The 24,136-nt window shown below is 43.7% G+C and overlaps 1 protein-coding gene across 1 annotated transcript in view; it reads right to left on the reverse strand.

Moving 5' to 3' along the window:
• The window catches only part of FAT3 (FAT atypical cadherin 3), a 609,567-nt gene that overhangs the window by 166,075 nt on the left and 419,356 nt on the right, over nucleotides 1-24,136 (reverse strand). The window contains exon 4 of the mRNA XM_081154333.1: nucleotides 15,088-15,149. Within this exon, the coding sequence (XP_081010459.1) occupies nucleotides 15,088-15,149 (62 nt within the window). The remainder of the gene's footprint in view (nucleotides 1-15,087; nucleotides 15,150-24,136) is intronic.

Consider the following 24,136-nt stretch of genomic DNA (forward strand, 5'->3'; position numbering starts at 1 on the left):
TGAAGTGGTAAGCAGTGTGCAGTGTCATGGGCAAACTGCTGATGTCAACCTCATATGCTGGGTCTGGCCTTTGGAAATAGAGGCATCTCCAGAAAATATCATTTATTAGGCAACCACAGAGTCCAATGCATTCTATTCTTCTTGGAACAAGGGACCGTATGGTGGGTGACATAATAAACTTGAACTGTAGAGACAAGTGATCCAGATAGATTTGTTGTACCAACAGGCAGCCACATAGATGGTGCTGCCTTTTGTGGTTTCTGGAGTGGCTTTGCCATTTGTCAGATGTCTAAAGTTATATATTATGTTGTTAGAAATATCTGGGCACAGGCCTCCATAGCTAAAGCTCCTCCCAGATAAGAACTAATTGTAACTGAGCTGAAAGACATTTTCTCCTTCCTGGTCTAACTACAACAGGGCAGAGGGGGAAACATTTTTTTTTCCAATCCAGTTCAGCCAATACTTACTTTGAGTCTTAAAAAGTATAACCTCAGTGCCAGGAGAAACACAAAAATAGTCATTAAGGACCTTGTAATCTATGGTTTCAAAATAGACACAGATTCATGAATTATATATTTCTTTACATTTTTACCCTCAAAAAGGATATTCCACAGAAGCATGTTATTTTTCTTGCCCTTCCTTATTAAAAACCGAGTTTCAAGGTTGTCTGAAAGTGGAGTCTCTCTAAGTGCAGGGATGACTTGTTCTTGGCATGCATGCCAGAGTCTCTCCAGAGTCTCTTTGATTTAACAGCTCGAGTTGGACCTGATGTGGCACATGCAGGGGCTGCCCTTCTTTCCACTCATTCCACTTGCATCATCTGATGGGATTTTGCTTTTAAACATGGGCAGGCATATGTGTCCTCTCAAAGACATGTCAAGCCTTAGCTACAGTTTGGTTTGGATCTCATCCCTCTTTTTATACCACAATTTGTCACCAGTACAGAATGCAGACAGTGATGCCAAATGTGAATGCTGCTTGCATGCCCACATTTGGCAAATATTTACCCAGATCTTTAATTTGGGATTTGATAGCCTATCATCTAGTAGATGATTTCTAAGGTACTGTTTAGTGCTGAAATTTTACGATTCTGTGGGATTTATTTGCACTTTTGTGAAAAGATGCTTACATGAATCACTTTGTCTTCAATGAGAAAATCTTATAAGGTAGAATATTAATAGCCACCAGAATACTGTCATATTTTACAGTGGAAGAGAGAGGAGTAGTTCATGTCTGTGCTTAAAACACTCAGTTGTCTAAGTTTCCATAGTTAGGTTACGTGTTCAGGTTTCTGATGTAACTTTCCAAATGGCATGAGCTAATACGCAGTAGTCTTTTATCCCAAGTGTTTCAGAGGTATTTATGTAAAATTTTTCTTACACTGAATATTTTTTCTTTCAGTAAGTGAATGCTATGAGGGGGTATCACAACTCCAGACAAGGGAAGGAATTTTTGCTCATGGTTGTGAGCAGTCTGGTCAAGAGCCTGATACAATCTGCTAAGTGACATCATATCATGTCCAGGGTCTTTCAGCTGATTCACAGGCAGAAGAGAGGGTAAGTCAATACCTGGCTGAAAGTGGGCACCAAACAGACACTACAGAGTATGAATGGGGGAGTGGGCTGTACCCATGCAATCTTCCAGAATCAGTGACAGATGTGCATCGCTTAAGGTCACTAAAGGCCCTACCAGCCTGGACGGGCATGGCTCAGCGGTTGAGTGCTGACCTGGGATCCAGGCAATCAGGGTTCGATTCCCGGTCAGGGCACATGCCCGGGTTGTGGGCTCGATCCTCAGTCAGAGGCGTGCAGCTGGCAGCCAATCAATGACTCTCTCATCATGGATGTTTCTATCTCACTCTCTCCCTCTCTTTTCCTCTCTCTGAAATCAATAAAGATATAGTAAAAACAAACAAACAAAAAAACAGAAACCCTACCACGTGCAATCTCATGGGGCTGAAAAAAATAACAAACTGATTGTTAATATTTAAAAAAATGCCACAAAATAAATTGATAAATGCAAAAGAGGGGATTGCAAAACAACATGCATAGTATTATTTCAATCCTTTTGACAAATTCCATGCAGGATCATATGTAATATGTGAGCTTATATATACAAATGCAAAAAGAAGTTCTGAAGGTTTATATTCCAAAATGTAAAAAGTGGTCATTATTGCATGGGAAATTATGAGTATTACATTTTTCAGAAACAAAAAATTTTTTTGCTTATCTCTCCTCTCCCCCCCTTTTTAATAATCAACATGTATTCTATAGTATATTTTTCTGGTACATAGGTACATGTTTCTAATTACTCTACAATTAAAAATAGTTTAAAATCCTCCTATAAGCACTATGTAATTTCTAAGAAAAGAGTTTCGAAATAGTCTCTGATTTACTCTCTCACCGAGGTGTATACACACACTTTAAACGCTAGAAACTGAGTTCACTCTTCCTCACATATTGATGTCCTTGTGATATGACAGGAACTTTTAAATGAGTTGCTCCTGGAGGCATCATTTTTGAAGATGGGTAAATGGTTTTGTGCATGTTATCAAATCACACATCATAGGTCTGTCACGGCCCTGCACAGAGAGATTTGTCATTCCTCACTGCCAGGTGGGGCAAGCATGTTCTGGCTACCGCTGATAGAGACAGAACAACATCTACTGTCATAAAATGCTAAATAAAACCCCATCATATTCTCTAGCTGAAACCAAACAAGCGGGCTCTAATTCCTGCATTCCACAAGGATCTGTCTATGGCAGCTTTGTCTCTCTGCTGGCAGGGCTGTGATGCTGCTTTAAATTGAACTGCAGACATCCTCACTTCGCCTTTACCTAATGAGCAGAGTTCCAAGGCCTTCGATGGTAATGATGGAACATGTGACAATAAGGCTTTGCCAAACTTATTCTCAAGTGACAGAGGCTGTCCCCATACAATGAGGAGAAAAATTAAACAATTTTGTAACCTATGGGATACCAAAAGTTGTTTTCACAAAATTCGATTTAAAAATAAGAGGAATGGATACATGGACAGACTGACAGATCTCAGAGGGGAGGGGGATGGGGGAGCCTGGATAAAAGAAGATGAAGAGAGTAGCCAAAGAACATATATGCATAGCCCATGGACACAGACAGCAGTGTGGGGCAGGCCCGAGGAGGGGGGCTGGAGGCTGGGTGGAGGTGGGCAAAGGGGGAGGAAATGAGGGACATTTGTAATAGTGTCAACAATATATATATTTTTTAAAAGACAAGAACAAATTAAGTCTCTCTCTATATGGAGAAAGTTAGAGGACATTCTGCTTTTTCAGAATACACAGCTTCATTGGTCAGAAGCCCCCTGCTCCGTAGGTACCAGTTGCCTAAATTAAAGTGTCTGCGTGAAGCTTCTTAGGAGGGCTATTAATGAGTGCTCACACATTTTTAAAAATACTGAGCTTTTTCTATTTTATTTGAAAGTAGTATACTAAGAGTAGATTTTTATCTCAATTACATAATAGTAAAATATACATTAGCACAGAGCTTAGCCCCATATCCCATTTTAAGATTTATCAGCATATTTGAAAGTGCATTGTGGCATGCCAGGAATTCTAACAGGGTACCTCATTAAAAATCGACGATTTTCCTTCTGAATTATATATTTATGGTCTCCTGAGGCTGATAGGTTTTGGGTAAATAAATGTGATTTAGGAACTGCTTTAGGCTCCAGATACATGCTGGGCTTGGCCAGCGGCTTTTGTACTGACTGGGACGCAGTGGGGTGCATCCTTTCCCCTTCCTGCCTGTCAGCTGGCACTGTGGGGGACCTGCACACCTCTTGCCTTAGCCCCTATCTTCTGTGGATTTCTGGGCAGTACGGAGCATTGTCACCTGGACAGCATGGATTATCTGGCTTGTGGGCTACCTGGAAGCCTAAACTTAAAGTTCATCCAACATTCATTGAGTGGCTATGGTGTCCCAGGTATTGTTCTAGGTGCTGGGAGTACTCCTGGGTTCTGTCCTCCGAATCCTACTGTTGACCTTCACCAAAGGTAGGGCCAGGAAGGGAGAGGACCAGAATCTCCTGGGAGCTCACCCTGCAGCTTGTCAACAGAGCTGAGAACGGCCTGAAGGAGAAGTAGAGCTTGAAACTAGTAAAGGCAATGGATTTTGAATTACGGTATCTGTCACTGGATATTAATCATGCTGTGGGTTACCTCCACTGAGAACCTCCTGACTACTCATGACCAGTTTATTACCTCTACACAACTGAGGTATTGACATCTGAATGAGACAGAAAAATAATTCCCATAAAACAAAATTCCCATTATGTGTTTAAATATTAAACACACTGCATTTACAACACAACTGAGGGCCTTAAAGTGGTTATAATTCTGTGCAAAGCGTGGTAGTTAGTGGTGAGACTGGGTAGCCCTGAGAATGGCTAACCTGGAAAAAACTAGGTGTCTGACCCATGCTGGTTTCAAGAATACTTTATTGAGACCATAGGTTCTTGGGAATGTTACAGCTCTGCCACTGAATTTGGATGCTTTAGTCTTCATCTCAGATCCTGACTTAGAAAGCTAGGGGACTGCAGACCCTGCTGTAGAACCCCAGTGACCCTCTTCCTAGCCGGGCCAGACCCCTGGTGGACACCTCACTCACCCTATCTTAGGAGAATGAGCTGTTCCAACTATATGGTCATGATCCATTTAAATGAATGTTGACAAGTGGAAGACGATAAATCTCTGAAACATTGGGCCCTTCTTCAGAAAAGGAAGGAAAGAATTAATATTGTGTGCATACCATGTGCCAGGAACTACTCTAGGTGCATTCACAGATGCTATCTCATCAAAGCACCGTAGTATATTCAACAACTATGATCCAAACTATAAATACAGTGCATAGTAAAGTGCACTAAGTGTTCCGAATTTTGCCACAGGAAGACTGCTTCCGGAATTACAAGGACACATTTTAAGCTTCCAATCATAATGGCTAACATATATTAAGCACTTAATATGTGCAAAGCACATGCAACATGCCAATCCTCACAAAACCCTATGAAGAAGCAATTATTATTACTAATCTAATTTACAGAAGAGGAAAATGAGGCTAGATGAAGAAAGCTTACACAGCCAGTGATTTGTAAGGTCTGCCTGTCCGTCTCCAAATCCTATGTTTTAACCATCTCTGTCTGCATTTGTGGTATGAGATTAGATTGATATAAATTTTAGATTGATATAAACTTTAAAAGGACTACTATAATTAGGACATTATTTTATGAGATGTTTTATTTCTTGCTAAGTCAGATCAAATAATTGTGTAAGATACATACAGTGCTACATTAAAAGATAAAATAACCAAATTTATTACAGGTTTTCTCAGTTTTAAAGGAACTGAAAGTATTTGCCCTAATATAACAGCCTATTTTCCTTGGATCTGAAATTGGGACTTCCCTTCTCTTCCTTACAGTGATCTGCATCTCCCTGACAACCCTCTCAGCACTTCACTAAACCAGTCTGGACACCAAATAAACGAGGCTGGGAGCCCCTGATTTGCCAGAAAAGCAAGTCACTTGGAAGGTCCTGAAACAACAGCTCATTTGATCAAAGCTGTCTGCAGCAGGCAGGAGGCAAGCCAAAGTAGCTTTTCCTTTTCATTAGTAGAGGCACTTGAGTTGGAATCTCATGTCCTGCTCCTGCTGCCGTTACATTTTTATTTTCCCACAGATGGACTTAAAGTGCCCAACTGGGTCATGCACATCTGGTGTTAGGCATGGGCTTGGATGGTTTCTGAAGGGCCCAAATGAAATCGGACTGGACAGGTCATTCCACAGCTCAGAGAGTATGCTGCACAAAATAAACCAGGAAAGCAACACTATGGAAAAAGAGGGAAAGAGCTTCAGAGGCGCAGGACAGAGGGTCAGTTTAGCATCCCCACACTAGGGGGAGAAGCAGCCTGGCTTCCAGGTTGTGTGATTCCCAGTGGGGAGTTCAGGGATAAGCCATTTATGTGACCAGACCTGCAGGGTGGGAGGTTCTCCCCGACTCCTTCCCTCCACAGAGGACCCCACCAGCACTTGCCCAGGAAGGCCTGAAGGAAGCCACAGCATAGCACCACAATCTGAAACCATTCACAAGTGATCACAAAAGCAGAGCCCCTGTTCCCAGCTCAACAAGCTGTGACCTGCCTGAAGCAATTATCACCAGGCAGAGCTCAAAAGCTGGCTCATTTCCATTTCCACGCTGAGCCACTGGATTGGAAGGACCCTCCCAGGTCAAAGGGAATAGGTGTCATTTACTGTTGCTCTATTAATTTGGGATTCAGCTTCAATGGGGAACAAAATAAATGCAACCTTGCACTACCAGGTAAATTGGAGGTGGTTATTTATGGAATCAAGGATTTATTTCAGACAACTCTCCTACTGTGTTTGCCTGCAGATTATTAACTTGGAGGCTAACCAGGGACACAGACAAGCAAGGCTAAGAAGTGAAGGACTGCCAGAGAGAGACAAAGCAGACAGGAGGCCCAGGAAATTCTCTGTAATTCAAGGACCCATAGCACCCTCTCCCTTCCTTGGTTCATAGCAGAGGGGTTACAAAGACACCCTCAGCTGAGATCCTAACCAAGTCCTCACACACACTGTCATTTCCAACCTCAACAGGGTCTCAAGAGACCCTGGGCTCATTTCTTATATTTCTATGGCTCCAAAGGGGCACATTGTGAAAAAATGTGGGGCGAAGAGATGACAGGAAAGAAATTGTATTCTATAATACCTGTGAATTATTTTATTGTGAGAGGATTACAAATTATGAGGCAGGTAAGAAGAAAAATCTTCCTTTACATCGTGTTGCAAAACGGGGGCTCAATGGTGTATACAATGTTAAGAAAATGGAGGTGTCAACATGTAATATAGGGAGATTTGACATGTAGATCCAACTTTGTTGTTTTAGAAAAAAGTAAGAGTTTCTGATGAAACTGGGCTCACCTGTCTCCACACCTGCCACTGGCTGAGCCTGTTTAGAAGGGGCAGGTGAGGTCTGCCATGCTTTCCCCTCTATCCCCACAGCACACATGCTGTTCCTCTGAATTACCTGTCCAGCCTGTGGGCATCTCGCACTATCTGTTTTGAACAAACTATCTTTGAGAATGAATATTTGCTTTGAAAAATTCGTGTGTGTGTCTGATTCAATATTTACTCTGGCCATATGGGAAATACAGCTGCAATTCACACTACTGGGAAGATTTCACAACGGATCACTCTTCAGGGCCTCACCAACCTGAACTGTTCTGCAGGAATTGGAATTGCAACAGATGTGCAAGTGTGTGTGCACACACCACCATCACCACAACTACTGCCACCACCACTCCTTGTTTAACTGGACTAGGGGTGCCACAGCCACCCTGACTGCCCTGCTGACACCATTCCAGGGCATTATCCCAGATGTAAGAAAAATGTACTTCTGAGCAGGGGTTTTTTCCTGAGCTGGAACAAATCCCATGGGTAAAGCTGGAGGGTTTCTGGGAAGGACGGGCAGGAAACCTCAGTGAAGAGTGTGGAGGAGGCAGCCCTCAGGGGAAGCAGTTAGAAGCTGACCTAGGCCCTAAGGGGGCCTTCCATGAAGATTTTAACTGGTGGCATGGAGTCTGGAACATGGAGATAACCATATTTAGATAGCAGTCTTACACTTCTAGACTGCAGTTGTGGTTGTCCCAGTCCCTTAGTAAAGTCAGATACATTGAGATAGCCTTGTTAGGTGGGGGAGAAGTAAGGGGAAGGCCAGGCCAGGAAATGAAGCATAGTCTGCTGTATGAGTTAGCATCAGGTTCACATAACAATGGGTAAAGACTGGGTGGCTGACACAACAGAAATTCATTTATTCACAATTCTGGAGGCTAGAAGCCTGAGGTCAGGGTGTCGACAGGGTGGGTTTTTCATGTGGCCCCTTTCCCTGGCTCATAGATGGCTGTCTTCTCCCTGTGTCCTCACACGGCCGTCCTTTTATATGTGTCTGGTTCAAATTTCTTTTTTTTATAAGGACAGCAATCATACTGGATTAGGGCCTACCTGAAAGACCTCATTTTAATTTAGTTACCTCTTAAAAAAATTTTTTTTAACTGATTTGAGGAGACATTGATTGGTCATGCCAATTATTTATGCATTCATTGGTTGATACTTCTGATTCTTGTCATGCCTGACTGGGGATCGAACCTATAACCTTGGCATATTGGGACAATGCTCCAACCAACTAAGCTACTTGACAAGTTCCTAATTACTTCTTTAAGATTCCAAATAAGGTCACATTCTGAAGTAATGGGGACTAGGACATCTACATATGACTTCTGGAGGTGGTATAATTCAGCCCATAACAACTGGTCTATAGTCATCCTTCTGCTGGAACCCAAGCTGGTGCTCACAGTGTGGGCATAGCATCCTCTCAGGTGGACTTTGTCTTGGAGCTCAAGGAAGTAGCCAGCAGCAGAGAGAGCCCCTCTGGGCAGTGAAGGGCAGAGCAGTGTGTGCTGAGGGGCAGCTGAAGGGGTGGTGAATGGACAACCAAAGAGAGTAAGAGAAAACCTCCTCTTTTCAGACATGTATATGCTGACCCCTCAGTGTGGGCTGACCTGACACCTGGCAAATCTGATAGCAAATGACAGTGGGGAAAGATGATTCAGTTTGCCACAATTCAATATGCTGATGGATGTTTAGGGCCTTATCTGTTCTATAAAGGGAGGAAGACATCTACTGGACATTATTATGAAGTGACCTTATGACCTTGGATCTCCCCTTTTCTCAGTCTCAGTTTCTTCATCTCTATAATGGGAGAGAAGCAGTTTGGATATTATGAATGAAAAACAGCTCCTTGATTCCAGGACAGCAGCTAACTCTAGTAGCTCGTGAATAATCAACAGTTTAATCTCTTAGAGACCTCTGTGTTAAAGGCAAAGAAAAAAAACACTCCAATAACAGAACCTTGGTGCCCACCCCAATGCCAGGCCTGGAATAAGCATATGATAAAGCTTTTAAGACAAGAGGAGAAAAGAGTGAGTTTCCATTCACTTAACTGAAGTGACACAACATGAATATGAACAACTGAGGTTGGAAAAGGTGTGGTCCTAGAAGTAGAGAACAGGGAGAGGGTGCCATTCTCTCTTGGGAGCTCTGGAAAACAGAAAGTGTGCCCAGCTCTCCTCCTGAGTCCCGAGTCTGCTGTTTATGTGCAGGTACACTCCTTTTTTTGAGGCCCGAAGGGTACTTCCTGCAAAGTTTTTGAGGTTGTCAGAAAGAGGAACCTAATGAGAGAAACTCCCATTTCTCTTGGAGTTAAATGATCAAAATATGGACTTCTTAATGGGTTGAAATAGGCCTGTGATTCTGCACCACCAGAAATTACCATCATTTCCAAAGCAGATACTTACCAAAGTAAGAAACCACTAAGGAGTGCACTCACTGAAGAAATCAATTTGCACCCGAAGGCAAGGAGGAAGTGTTATAAAACCTTACCAAAGGGCAGTATTTTCCCCCTCAGAAAATAAAACTCTAAAAAGGGCTGAAGATTTCAGACAGGAAGAGAAAACAGGCACATGACGTGCCCCTTACAAGGGATGAGGGCTTTGGGTGAGAATGCAAAGGGGCAGATACGAGACAGCTTAAGTCTAGTGTGTTCCTCTGTAATGTGTTTTGCTATTGACACCAACTGTGCTATAAAATGTCCCCACGTTCTCCTGGCTACTTCAAGTTACAGGCACACACAACATCATTTCTCACCCCGTTTTAACGCTGGTTACTGGGTCTTGTCATCTCTCTTGATTTGCAAATAAAATACTCTCTCTGTTCTCTTATCAGAACCATCCAGCCCTGAAGGGAGAAGCATTTCAAGACCAAAAGGGTGGCGATAATACTCCTTCAGCAAGCAAGATGCAAACTCACACACAATTAAGGCGGCACTATAGACTTGTTTAAGTGGTCATATCGTTTAAGAATAGTCCAACTGCTTGCTATAAGCTATTCATACTACTGGGGCCAGTACTGGAAAAGAAAGGGAACTGACCAGGTGTTTGTTGAGGACAAGGGGAAAAGGGAGGGGACAGAAAAGAGGGAGGGACAAACAGCGGTTTAGTAGTGTCTCTGCCTGCCAGCCCCTTCGTGCAGTGCACCCATGAGGTAGGGATTATTAGCTCCATTTTACACATGACGAAATGGAGGCTCAAAGCAAATGGAAAGAGGCAGTGTGTTCCATTCTTTTTGTCTCGGAGCTCATGCACTTGACAGTGTGCTAATACTCTCCCCACCCCCTCCATGATCTCATCCGGAGATAAAATAAAGGTGTCTTAGAATAATCACTCATTCACAGGACATTTATTGAGTGTGTCCCATTTTTCAGGTATGGGGCTGGGTGCTCTGAAAACAGAGACGAGTAAGACAGTTGGTGCTGGCAACAGCCACCACAGTTCCCAGAATGCTTACTGCCTAACAGGTGGCACCCTGAGCATTTTTTTACCTGTCCTTAAGTATACTCTTTATATCAACCCTATGTTAGGAATTGTTATCCCCACTTTACAGATGAGGAAAAGGGGGTCCAGTGAGGTCCAACAGCCTATCTAAGCTCTGTGAGCATTCCCAAAATAGCATCTCGGGCTCGCCTGAATTTAACACCCATGCCTTCCCACACCACTTCCATTCACTCTCTTGATAAATCAAGTTTCAAGCCCACAAGGAGTTCAAATTTAGGAGGTGAGGAAACAAGCTGTACAATTGATTATAATATAAGAAAAAATTAGTACCTTTACTCCCTCATTTCCCAGCTGCCTTCTCTAATAATGAGGTAATCAGGGCTGAAGTCACAACCACTAAGCTACAACCTTAATTCACTGTTGAGTTTATGCATCCATTATCGACTTCCTGCATCTCTTTGCTGGAATTAAGCTTCTACCTCCCTATAATAATAATTGGCTATAAAGTTATGTATATGACTTTGAATAAGTGAGCTGAAAATCCCATATTTTTGCATTTTATGGGAGGGAGAGAAGACCAGACTAATATTTTCACATAACAGACTTCCAAATTAGGCAAGAGTTTAACATTTAGAATTCACCTAAGCAGTGGAAGCTATCCTTGTGAATTTTTCTACAGTTCTTTGCTGCTCTTGCTTCTTTAGCAAGTCCCTTGGATTCTGTTAATAACTTTCCTCCTCTAGTCAGAGATTTAAGGTGAATGTTTACAGACTCAAAAACCCTTACAGCCCATACATGGTCCAGCTAAATATCTTAAATCAATGTACCGGCAGACACCTAGCAGTGCACAATCAAAGTGCACTTCTATCATGAGGGTAGCAAAGTATAAACAAATCATTAATGTCCTCCTGGTTACCTACTCCTGAGAGTACCTGCCAGATCAGCTTCTACATGGGCCCTTTAAAGAAGAGAAATATTATTTTATGGGGACTAAGATATAAAATAGAGCCAGAAGGTTAATAGGAGTTTAAGAGGAGCATAGGGTTATCTTAGCAATTAAAGGCTCTCCAAGAGGTTAATCACCCACACACAGCACTTACAAATGGCACATGTATCAACAGTTACAAAAACTTGTGTGCAGAACAGAACTCTAATCTGCACTCTGGATGATGTTTGTTTGTTTGTTTATTTATTTAGTGGGGCTGAGTTAAAGCGAAATTCTTTCCATGATCCATTCAGAAAAAAAGAAATTGTCATTTAAACTGTCACAGCAGTGTTATGTGGGGAAAAAACACAATGTGGCCAAGAATTATACAATTGAGAGAGAGAGAGGGAGGGAGATTTAACTGGTTTCTGTAGCAGGGGTGTTTACTAAATGAAAGAGTGTGTATGATGAGGGGTCCCTGGGGTGTGCAGTGGGCACATTGGTTTGGTTCAAATGACCTGCAGTTTTAAAAATCTCCATTTTGAAAACAGAAAAGCCAGTGTGCTGCTGCTTGGCCAGAATCACGAGGGCTTTGTACGAGACAACAATCCCCTCTGAACCACTGCCTTTGCCCTACCGAAATAACTCCAGGCCCAGCGCGGAACTGCGCCTGTCCAGGGTGCCATGGCAGCAAACTGAAGCTCAGGTACCTTTCATGACCCTGTAAATGCTCTGCTTGACCAGAAACGCAGCATATCCGGTCAGTCCATCCCAACCGCCAAGCCAACCCTGGGCCTCCGCGCCCCGAACAAGGCCGACTGCGTGGCCCCGGGCAATTACGTGCTTCCTATTTCCTCTTCCTTGTTGTTTATTCTTTAAAAAAATATATTGGTTTCTAGAGAGAGAGGAAGGGAGTGGGGGAGAGAGAGAGAAACGTCGATCGGCTGGCTCCCTCCTGCACACCCCCTACTGGGGATCAAGCCCACAACCCAGGCATGTGCCCTGACCTGGAATCGAACCAGCAACCTTTCAGTGCAACGGAAGCTGCCCAACCAACCGAGCCACACTGGCCAGGCTGCTTTATTCTATTGAAGCACCCTGCCTTCACCCCTTTTTTGCTGTTCTCTGAATGGAGACAGTCTGCTTCATGAAGTGTTAAATAAAGTTTGTTTCTATCACCTACACAGTTTTCTCTAATCATTTTTTAACAACACTCATTCAAACCACCGTCACTGTCACCTGGCTCCCTCTAAAACACCCCATAGTCTCTCCACTACTTGTGCCCTGCTCCAGCCTGTCTCTGCCTAGCAGGGCAGCCATCCACCTCTTGCACTGGATGTCACCGTCACCCCATCTCATGTCACCTCTGCCTGACGGCTTTCCACTGCGCTCAGAAAATTATTCAGAACCATTACCGCAGCCCTGTGCTTTCTCCAACTTGATATACTGTCATGTTTATGCCCCTCCACCTTTCTACCCTTAATCATGCTGGCCTTGGTGGTCATACTGGCCTTGAACAGGATCTTGGCTTCGTGTCACTAAGATGCACCTCTTTAAGAGGCCCTCTCACCAGTCTATTGAATGTCGCCCACCCCACCCCCCTCAGGCACTTCCACGGAACCTTCTCTGAGCGGCCTCAGGGAGCTTGTATCTGAAGTCACAGCATTTACTTCTTTATCACGCGTCTTCCCCTCCTCCAGGTTCACTCTGTATCCCCAGCACGTAGGGCAGTCCCCAGAACACGGCGAGTCCAGTGGCCGCGCCTGTGCTGCTGCTGCATGTCGGCGCCTGGAGCTACTATCATCTTGGAACGTGGGGATGAAGCTGCATCTTTAGGAGGCTCAGGTATTATGACACCATATGACAATAATTAAAATGACGGTGGTTATAACTACACTTTACTGAGCATCTCCTTAGCACCAGATATTGGACTGAACGTTTTACACATATTTCATATTTGAATCTCCCAACAGCCCCATAAAGTTGTTATGAACGACTTCCTTAGGCAGGTTATACCAGACACTAAGAAATGATGTTCCAGATACATCTGTGTCAGAGGCTAAAGAACCAAAATGTTTGGTCATTGTTGATGTAAATCTGTAGAGGATATGAAACCATTAAGGGTTCCTTTGGGAAGTAAATTCACATGCCTGGAAAACACTCTTGTGTTCTTCTCTACAGTCACACTCTGCACCACACACCCCCTGAGGACACCACCTTTCCAGGGACACGCCAGTAAGTGATGGCAGGCAGATTCCCCAGCTAATGAGACAACCCTCCCTTTTCCCTGCTGGGAGGTAGTGGGTTCAACTATCTGGGAACACAGCCTCTCCAGGAGTCCTGGACTCTCTGCTGCAAAGGCAGGGAGCCCATAAATACAATATAAAGTGTTATTATTCTGGCAAACATACTCTAATTCTGGACGAGGTACATACGGCAGCCCATCAGTATAATTTTGAAAAAAAAAAATTACCTTTTGGCAGCCTGGAGTCCTTCATCTTTATAAGATGATAGCAGTGTTTTAAAAGGGTTATCAGAACGCTGCATGATAATAATAATCCTTTATTATGTATAACGTTTTAAGAGTTTTAAAAATACTTTGATATAAAAATAGAAGATTTGATCCTAATAGCGATCCTTTGAGGTATATGGATTAGTCATTATTTGTTACACTTCACAGTAGGGGAAACTGAGGTCCAGGGCAATCAAACAGGTTCCGAGGCTTCACTCAAATCACGGCAGGGCAGCTCCAAGACCCAATGGCACTGATTCGTTGCCCACTGTTCTTTATATGTCATTACTGGTGAACTGACTTCAAGGAGAACAGCAGAGGGGATTCAAGGTGTGTGTGTGTGTGTGTGTGTGCGCGCGCGCGCGCCCGCCCACGCGTGCCCATGGGCATGAGTGTATGCCAGGAGGACCTGTGAATTCCAGTGTTTCTCGGGGCCTAACAGATCATCTTAGAAGCACAGACACACTGCAAAACCTCAATAAAGCCACAACTTCTAAGCACTGTCATCTGCTCTGTACCAGACGATCACACCTAAACCACAATGTCAGGCACAATGCTCAGACTCCAAGCTTCTCAGTGAAGATGCTTGATACGTACAGAAACTGTTCCACAAAGCTCTTTCATATCTATTTTTTCACCCTTTGCCTTACGGTGTGTTTTTTTTTCCCCTTCCAGAAATAATGCTCTTATAGTTTATAATGCTGCTGTTTCTGTCTTAATGAATTATCGGAGTGTATTTTAGAGTTTCAGAAACAGTCATCTCGGGCAGTGAATCAACTCACAGCCCTCTCTTCCTCAGCCCTCTCCCAGAAAACAAGAGGAACAAAGCAAGACACTTCCCAAACGACGCCCTTCACTTCACCAGAGCACTGCTGCTCCTCTTTACATCGGAGGCCGCAGTGGCCCTGAGGGCTCCTCAGCTCCTGAACTTGCATTTCCTATTGTTGACCAAGGAGCCTGACGTCAAGGCAGAGATGTCCATGCATCTGCTTGTTTGCAGCAAAATGCAAAGGCTCCTCTGCCACCCTTGCTCAGCACACAAGAGGGCATTCCGAGCAACGTACCAGAAGTCTCCAAATTCAGAACCAGTCAGCCCAAGAGAAGCAGTTTCATTGTGGAAGCCAGTGATCGACGGCATTAAAGTTCTAGTTTATGTGGAAGGTTAAATTAGTTTAGTGAAAGTCACTTTTAATAAATGCCAGTTCCCTCTGTACTTACCTCCAGGAAATGTTCTGCCTGTTGTTCTCGATCCAGTTTTCTTGAAGTTGTGGTAATCAGACCTGTGTAGAAAGGAGAATATTTGACTTTTAAATATCTGGGGCGAGTGGATTACTGAGCATGGGAAATAAGTCCAATTAAAGCAAAAGCAAAAGTGATGAGAACAATAATTTTCCAGTCCCCAGTGGCAACTAGATGGTCTCAGAATTATCTTTTATTTTGGAGGGGGGGGTGAGCAATTTAGGAATCTTCAGAATTATTCTTAAAACAAAATAACATTTAGAAAGAAAACCTGAAAAATGTGTTAGGGTTTCGCTTACCTCAGGTATTGTAATCACTTTGGGGAGGTAAAAACTCACTAAAGAACCATTGTTGTTCTGATAATGAGGAGTTTCAATGATTTATTTGCATATGACTAAAATTCCGTAGAGTTCAGAGTTCTTGAACAATTAATACGTTGTTGATGCCTATTAGATTCAAGCTATGAAACAGTACTTTCTTATTTAACTTTTTTAATGCTTATAATATTTTTTGTTAAACTTGACAAAGAAGGTTATTTCTGTAATAACTATTGTACACAAAATTATTGCAAATTTAATCACTCACACACCTAAGATTTCATACTGTAATTTTATCATTGTATTATATGTGTTTAAATCTTCACACAAAATAAGACCCACATGGGAAATATCTATCCTTCCTTTGAATGGTGCTTCTCATAAATGAATCACCCCCTTGAGTATAAAGACAAAGAAAAGGGAACAAGAAGACAAAACCTTCAGCCACCCAGCTTATTGCACCCATTTGTCTTCGCAGTTTTTATTATTATTATTATTGTCAAATGGCAATTAGGAGGTCAAACTTACATTCCATTTCTTGATTCTACAATGTCCCTAAAGACAAGGGACTATGGATTGGGCTGTTTTCATGACATATACTGATTGACAGGAAATCACAGAGAGAAAATCACATGAAAAGCTCACTCCCAAGGCTGGCAAGGTACGTGAGATAAGGGAAGGTATTTTACCGAGGTTGGCCTAGGGTCTCATGACCTCCAGTTTTTATTTTACACAGAAGTGGTGGGTGGGAGTATGGGGTGGGCTTTAGAGAAAGCCAACAAGAGGCCACAGCAGGTTAAATGACCTTCAAAATGAAATCCCACTGGGAGGAGCAGGGCTCTTGACCAGCTGGTCCCCCCTCCTCACTCTCATCTGTCTACACTCCCATGGAAGGGAAACCTATGTTCCCATCACACAAATGACCTGCCTTTCTGTGGCTTCTTTCTGGACTATGCCCCACTTCACTGCTTCACCCACAGACGTTTCAGCTTTAGGTCAGGTGTTAGCTCAGGTGTTAGGGAGGTGACCTCTCTCCAGGGTTAGGTGCCCACCTGCCACATCCCAACAGAACGGGCATCCTCCACCTTCATTGCTCTTGTCCTCTACGAGCACCTTCATTTGCTCATATGTCTGCATTTTCCCACTAGGCAGAGTTACCAAGTTCCTTCTTGGGAAGGACCTGCCTTTTCATTCTGAAGCCCTGGTGCCCACCTAGCTCCTGGCCTAAAACAAAGAATGGGAACTTCATTAACTCTCAGTTGACAAACATTGCTGTGAAAGCAAGAGATTATTTATATTCCAATCTTCAGTTTTGCTACAGGCCCGGAATGTGTTTGCTCAGGAGGGTACCGCCTGGTGTGTGGGGAGAGTGTGTGATGGTGGGCAGAGGATATGTGCCTTTAGCATTCATTTGAAGCCAGGGTTGAGGTCCTCCCTGCGAATGGTGAAGGGCTCAGCGCTCTTGGATACAAAGATGAGCTGTCGTTCAAGGGTATGGAGAGAAGACTGTTATCAGGAATCAAAGTGAGAGAATCAGTAACTTCTCCAGCTCCCCATCAAAACCTCCCAGGAATCTCAAAAAACAGGTTCCGTGTCCCACTCCCAGCCCTCCTCAGCTGCATCCGAATCTCTCGGGGTGACCCGCTGATTCTGAGAGAAGGCTCTATGTAACGCCACGACGCTCTGCTGGATCTCACCGTGACTTTGTACTGACACTGACGTTTCTGCTCAGCCACAGGCAAGAGGGAAGCGCTCAGCTGTTACCGCATCTGAAGCAAACGGCGGGGCTCAGTGTACACATGGGGGCGAGCCAGGGGGAGGTGGAGATGCCGTGCGGGTGCCCCGGTGGGCAGGGCGATAAAGGGGGAGTAAAGGGGAGCACGGCTCTAACTCATGTTGACTGTGGGCCGATGTGGTCCCACCAGTGGGTGTCTAATGCACCAAGCCGGTGCCTTCATTTTCAGGATATTCTATATATAAGGTCCTATGTCACGGAGGCTCTTTCCAAGTGAGAAGTAACTGTCTTCTCAAAGGGCGGCGGGAGGCTTTCCCTCTTCGGGGGGCGTTCTCTGTGAGAGGTTACAAGGGGAATGAGAAATACTTGTTACACTGAGGCTCTGAATCGGTGAAGGGCTGTCAGCTGCCACTCTGCTGCTTGCCTGCTGCTCTTCCAGACAGAAAAGACCAGGAGCCCTTTGTCCTCTGCTCCCCTGAGGACACTCGTGTCATTTTAGGTCCTACTCACCCGGGTCATGCAACCACAGCCCGCTGTGGTGTAACTGGGCACAGGAAAGAGGTCAGCTTCCTCCCCTGATCATTCTTAGGGTCATTTTCTAGTTAAATATTTTCACAAAGTACAAATATCACTGGGAGAGCAGCGTGACTCCCCTCCCATCTGTATACCTTCACCAAGATGTTTTTCACATATTTATCAGCCAACAGAGAAAGCTACAGGCTTCCTGAAAAGTCTGAAACAACATACACAGCAGTGAACCTGGAGCTGTGAGAGAGGCGAGCAGTTTCTGATCCTGGAAGTAAGGTAGGCCAGCCTCTGTAGGCTTCAGGTCTCTAGGTTTGTATTGCCTTTATTTTCACAGAAATAAGGTAAAGGTATTTAATTCAAAAGTGAAAATTGGTAGGAAATCAGATGAGGTAGGCTTGGAGCAGGGAATGACTACTAATGGGTACAATGTGTCTTTGGGGGGTGATGAAAATACTCTAAAACTACAGATTATGGTAATGGTCACACAGTTCCATAAGTATTCTGGAAAACACTGAATTGTATACTATAAATGGGTGAATGATATTTTAGGTAATTATACATCAGTAAAGCTGTTTAAAAATCAGTAGGGAATCATAACTCTGTCTTACAGATTTTAACAAGTCTTTGTAGTTGGAGAAGACAGACATTTAAAAATACTTGAATGAATGAATGAATGAATGAATGATGGGGTGAGTGAGTTAGCTTAGGAACAGGCATGAAGACGGGTTGGAATGAACAGAATGATCATGGGGATCTCAAACATAAAAATAATGAACAAAACATTTTGGGTTAAAGCCACAACTGGCAGTTATTTGCACTGAAACAAATAAACCTTATCAAGCAGGGCCAGCTAAACCAGAAATGGACAAAAGCTTTCTTCCGTCTAAAGCAGTGATTTTCAGCCTTTTTCATCTCATGGCACACATAATCTAATTACTAAAATTCTGCAGCACACCAAAAAATATATATATTTTTTGCCCATCTGACAAAAAAGGTATAATTTGATGGATTTACTACTACTACTACTAATAATAGTAATTACCAACTCTTTTTACTCCAAAGTGATTTTGTAAAAAATCAGGTGCCTAAGAGACTGACACATCTCAGAAGGAAGGTGGGGGTGTGGGAGCGGGTGGGGAGAGATTAATCAAAGAACTTACATACATATATGCATAACCCATGGATACAAACAATAGTGTGGTGAAGGCCTTGGGGGGTGGGGGGGCAGACGCAGGGTGGAGGGAATCAATGGGGAAAAAAGGGGGGACATCTGTAATACTTTCAACAATACAGATCAATTTTTAAAAAATTAAAAAAATTAAAAATTAAATTTAAAATCAGGTGCCTATATTTTTATATAAGGATTTCTGGTATCAAGAATTAACCAATCCGACCCAACCATATTATGCGATGTGACCAATAAGATGCAACTCTATTGTATGACCTATATATAGGGTGTCCCCCCAAAAATGTAGACACACTTTAATAGTTGTAGCTCAACTGATGTTTCGTTCTTTTGGGATTTAACCCATTGGAATTAATAATTATTCAAAGTGTATATACATTTTGGGGGGACGCCCTGTATTTACGGTTCAAGACAGGTCATTCACACCAGACTACTACTGTTGTGTTGGCTGTTGTCATTTTTTTATTTGACAATCTAAGGGAAAAGAGGTCAGTGCCCCTGACTAAATAGTCAGGTATTGCATGCTTTAAAAATTCTTGCGGCACAGTGGCTGAAACTGCTGTACTAAAGGAACAAACGTAGGATGAGCTGTGGTGCTTGGGCACGGTGCACGGTGATTTTTACAGGCAGAAAGGAATGCAGTGAGCCATCCCTCACAGTGCAAGGGAATTAGTCAAGATGGCCAAAGCTGCATCTTCATTTTTAACAACTTTGTTGTAGCGGAATGCAGTTGGGCTTTAGAAGAGGAAGGAAGATAAAAGAGAGCAACCTCCCTTGGCAACTGCTGTGATTCATCACCGTGGAAGGCGACCTCGTTGTAATCTCTGCAGGAGACAGGCATGTACATCACACATGTAACTGGAGACCCATTGGGCACAGTAAATTGGGGACTGACATGACGAAATTGAATTTCAAAGATAAATCATAGGCAAGCTTTGGAATGTGGTTCAGAGATATAAACAAACACATCATTTGATATAATTACATCCGCAAACCTCCAATTTAGGAGGGGCGTGATGCCAGGCCCGAGTGACTGATGCCCAGTGAAGAAGGCGGGAGGGCACACGGCTGGGACCGTGCAATTACTTTAAAAATGGCCAGTTTTGATTTTTTTGTTGTGGAGACAGAGGAGTCTAACAGTCTCTCTGAGAAACAGCCTGGCTGCCGGTTCGAAAGAGAACTCAAGATGTTCTCAGTAGTTACGGTGGGAGAAGTGATACTTGCGAGGATGACGCCTTTTCCCTGCTCTCTCCCCGTGGGTGTCCTGGGTCGCAGCTGTGTAATCGACTGCTGTGACATTCACATTTTCCTTAAGTGCTCCTTGAAGCGGTATAGTTTGTAGCTGGTTAAGTGTAATTTTCCAAGACTCTCGGAAGATGGGTTTGTCTTAAAAATAAAACTGGAATGATCAACCCCGTGAGCCCAAATCTGCGCTTTCCTACCCCATGTCTCCGCGCCACCTCCAGCTATCCGGTAAACCCCTCACCATCCTTCCAGGCCGTTCAGTTGTCACCTTCTCTCCTCTAGCACGTTGCATGTTACTCTACTCTTGTCCCGATTCCCCTCGCGGTTTCAGCAAGGCAGAGGCTCGGTAGTTCACCAGTCGAGCTCAGGAGCCTAGATCAGTGCCCGTCACATTTGTTGAATAAATAAATACTGCAGTCATAGCGACCAATATTTGGCTCTAGTTATTTGGGAAAGAGTCAATCTTTTCAAATAGCATACAGACAAAAGGGTAGTGAATAGGTCTTAGCTCCTGTTCTGGCGCATTATAGGTATCAAGCAAAACTTGTTTGAATGATGGTGACATGGATGCAGTCTCCCAGCACTCTCAGTGGTTTTTAAAATTTATCATTATTGTTGAAAGTATTACAGATGTCCCCCCTTTTTCCCCCATTGATCCCCTCCACCCCATATCTGCTGCACCCCCAGGCCTTCCCCCTACTACTCTCTGTGTCCATATTGTCTGTGTCTGGGTTATGCATTTATGCATATAAATTCTATGATTAATCTCTCAGTATTATTTTATAAAGAGGCCATAACAGTCCCAACACATGGGAGTTAACTTTACCCGAAGGTTCTCATCCATTCTTTGAACGATTTTAATATTTTCCCAATTTTTGGAACCCTCTCCAGTGCTGACAGTTGGAGGTCAATAGAACAATTCCTGAGAGCCTTTAAAATTTTTTTTCAGTTGCTGATTAAAAGTTTTACTCTTTAATGTCATGCACAGGGGCTTTGTGGCCATCCCACCATTCTCCCACATCTATCTAATTCACCGAGAAAGGTGGGCGAATAATAACATAGTAGTGTCCAACATTTGAGCGCTATGTGCCAGGCACTACACTAAACCATTTACTTACACGCTCTCATTTAATCTCACAAAAGTTCAGAGAAATAGGAACTATTTTGACCCCATTTACAGGAGGAAACTGAGTTAAATGACTTGCCCAAGGTCACCAATGACTGAGCAAGGATTCAAACCCAGAGACTTTGAAGCTTCCCCCATCTCCCCAGCAGAATTACAGAGTGGTGGCAATGCTACCTGCCGAGGAGCCGGGAGACCTGTGACCCCGTCTCAACTCTGCCAGTGACCGGTTATGGGATTCCAGCAATCACATCTTTTCTCTAGGCCCCTCTTTCCTCTCTGGGAATGTCCTAAAGTCTCTTTTCACTCACTCTCCTGGCCCCACGTTCTTCTCGGTGGACCCGAGTCCAGCTGTGCAGGTCACCCGGGCAGGAAGAGGGGCTGTATCCTCTGTCGATTTTGTTTATCCACAAAATCAACACTTAAACACCCGTAGGCATACATCTCAAAAGAGAGAAAAGTAAAAACGTCACTCAGCTGTGAGTGTTTGCTTCTAACTAGGAAAAAAAAATCACCTTAGTCATTCCCATGTTTATTGTCTCTCCTCCAAGATGATCACTTCTAGAACCTCTGTCTCCACCTCACATTTTAGCCCATCAAGAAGCCTTAAAATGCTCCCTGCAGTATGTACACTTGGAGAGAAGACTGTGCAGAGAATTTAGAGAGTAAAAGGAACACAATAAATGCAAATTCAGGATTGTAGGAAAAATTAAAGTTGAAGCGAACACACGTATTAAGTTTATTTAAAAAAAAATACTAAGTAATGAGTGGTCCTAAACTCTATGATGTTTGTTTGAAAAGAATAACTAGAAAGAAAAAATATAAAAGACTTACACATCAGTTATTGAGGGGTTAAAAGCAGGATTCTAGAAACCGGCCCATCAGGCATGCTTCCTAAGTAAGGGCTGTTTCCTCAGGTGTAAAGATTGGGAGCTGCTCGATTGAGCACGCAGCACTGCTATTAAATTTACTTATGAAAATCTGACAGGGGAAATCACCGATGGAGCTTAAGTCTGCAATTTAAACTTTTCTTTATAAACAGTCATTTCCAGGATGCTCACAGAAGCTTTAAAACTGTGTCAAGTGAGGGGGCACCTTAAGCCGAAGTATGAAGACCCTGTGGGTCAAACGCGCTTCATAGCTGTTAGTTTTCTGTAACAGGTAAGTTTCATTTTCTGTTTTGCAAGCCAGTGGATGGCATTTCCTGCCTTAGCAGCAGGGAAATCACAGGCAGCGTTTCTTCTGCCAGAAACACTTTCCCCTTTGGATACAGCATTCGGTAGCTGCCACCAGAAAAGCCAGCTTGTGAAGGAAAGGCGTTGGTGCCAGTGCACACCTGGCACCTTCCTTCCGGGCCTAGTGCACAGATGGAGCTGCCCACGGCCGGGAGGGAGAGTTCTGAGGTCCGGGCAAGCCCTGCCCCCTCATCGTAGCACTCACGGTAGACAAGATCGAGTAGGGACATCTGGGTCAAGGCAGCTTGTCACCAGGGTGAAGGATATGATATGGCCAACAAAGGAGCAGTGACGAAGAAGATCTATGGGGGAGGTGATTTCTAAAGGCCTTTTCCTCCGAGTAATTCTCTCTTGTAGCAGGTGGCCCTGCCACACGCACACGCACGCACACACACGCACACACACACATGCACTTAGGCCCAGAGATGCTGCGAACGAGCTTCATTTTGCTAGAATACCTGGATGCTCACCAGTCCCATCTGTCCCTCCCTCAGTTCCTCTCATCACCAATCCTCAGGACTCCCCTCCTACTCTCGCACAGCCCTCCGGATCTGCCTTTGGATTTGGCCGAGACGAATATTTATGCACCTGAAGAAGTCTCCAGATGATTCTAGCTAAACCTTGAGCGCCATATTAGATTTCTTCAGAGAGATTCAGCTACAGATGGTGAACTGATATTAAGGATGTCGTATGAAACGATGCCACCTTTAGGTGCCATTAACATACCACTGATGTGTGTGCTCAGATGTGCAATATGGCGCCCATCTCCCCTTTTCTTTCTGCCAAGAATTTTTTTTTTTTTTTTTTGCATAATTCTAAATACTGGTTGATCAAAATAAGGAAAAATAAGTGGCTGGCAATCTAAGTTACACGGTATGGATGGGTCTTAGAGATGATCTAGTCTGAGCAGCATCCTGGTAGACCGGTTAGCAGTACCAACCAGGACCCGGGCTCTTGCATCAGACTGTGTGGCTTCGTATCCCAGTCCCACCCCCAGGCAACCGCCTGTGTTTCAGCAAGTTACTTAGCTTCTCTGAATATCAGCCTCCTCTTCTGTAAAAGGTTTATTAAATTAAATAACCAATTTAAAATGCTTAGTTTGGATCCTGGCACATATTAAATGCTCACAGAATGTTAGTCTTACTATGAGCTTCGAGGTGGATGCCTGGAGCATCACATGTGCTCAAGGGTCTAATCTTGCTTCCTTTCCATCCTGAGCTTCCCTTCAAATGTGTCTAGACATTTAGGCAACAAAAATTGTAAAATGTTTTCTACTTACCCTGTCATCTGGCAGATAAGGAAACTGATGCTCACAGTTTAGGTAATCTGTTCAAAGACTTATTCGTAAGAAATCCTTCATCCATGCATTGTTAAATGTTATTGAGAGGACAGTGTACACCCTTGGTCCTCAAGGTAGGGCACGAATTACAGCATCAGCATTACCTGAGAGCAGGTGAGAAATGCAGAGCTCCTCACAGTACACTACGTTTGAGAAGTCTGGCTCTAGACCATTGCTGGTTTTCAAACTCAGCTGTGCATTGGAATCACCTGGGGAGCTCTAAAATATGCAGATGCCAAGGTCCCACATCCAGAGGTTCTGAATGATTTGGTATGGGGGGAGGCCTAGGCATAGGGATTTTTTTTAAAAAGCTCCAGGTG

This window comes from Miniopterus schreibersii (genome assembly GCF_964146895.1).
Source record: "Miniopterus schreibersii genome assembly, chromosome: 12".
NCBI lineage: Eukaryota > Metazoa > Chordata > Mammalia > Chiroptera > Miniopteridae > Miniopterus > Miniopterus schreibersii.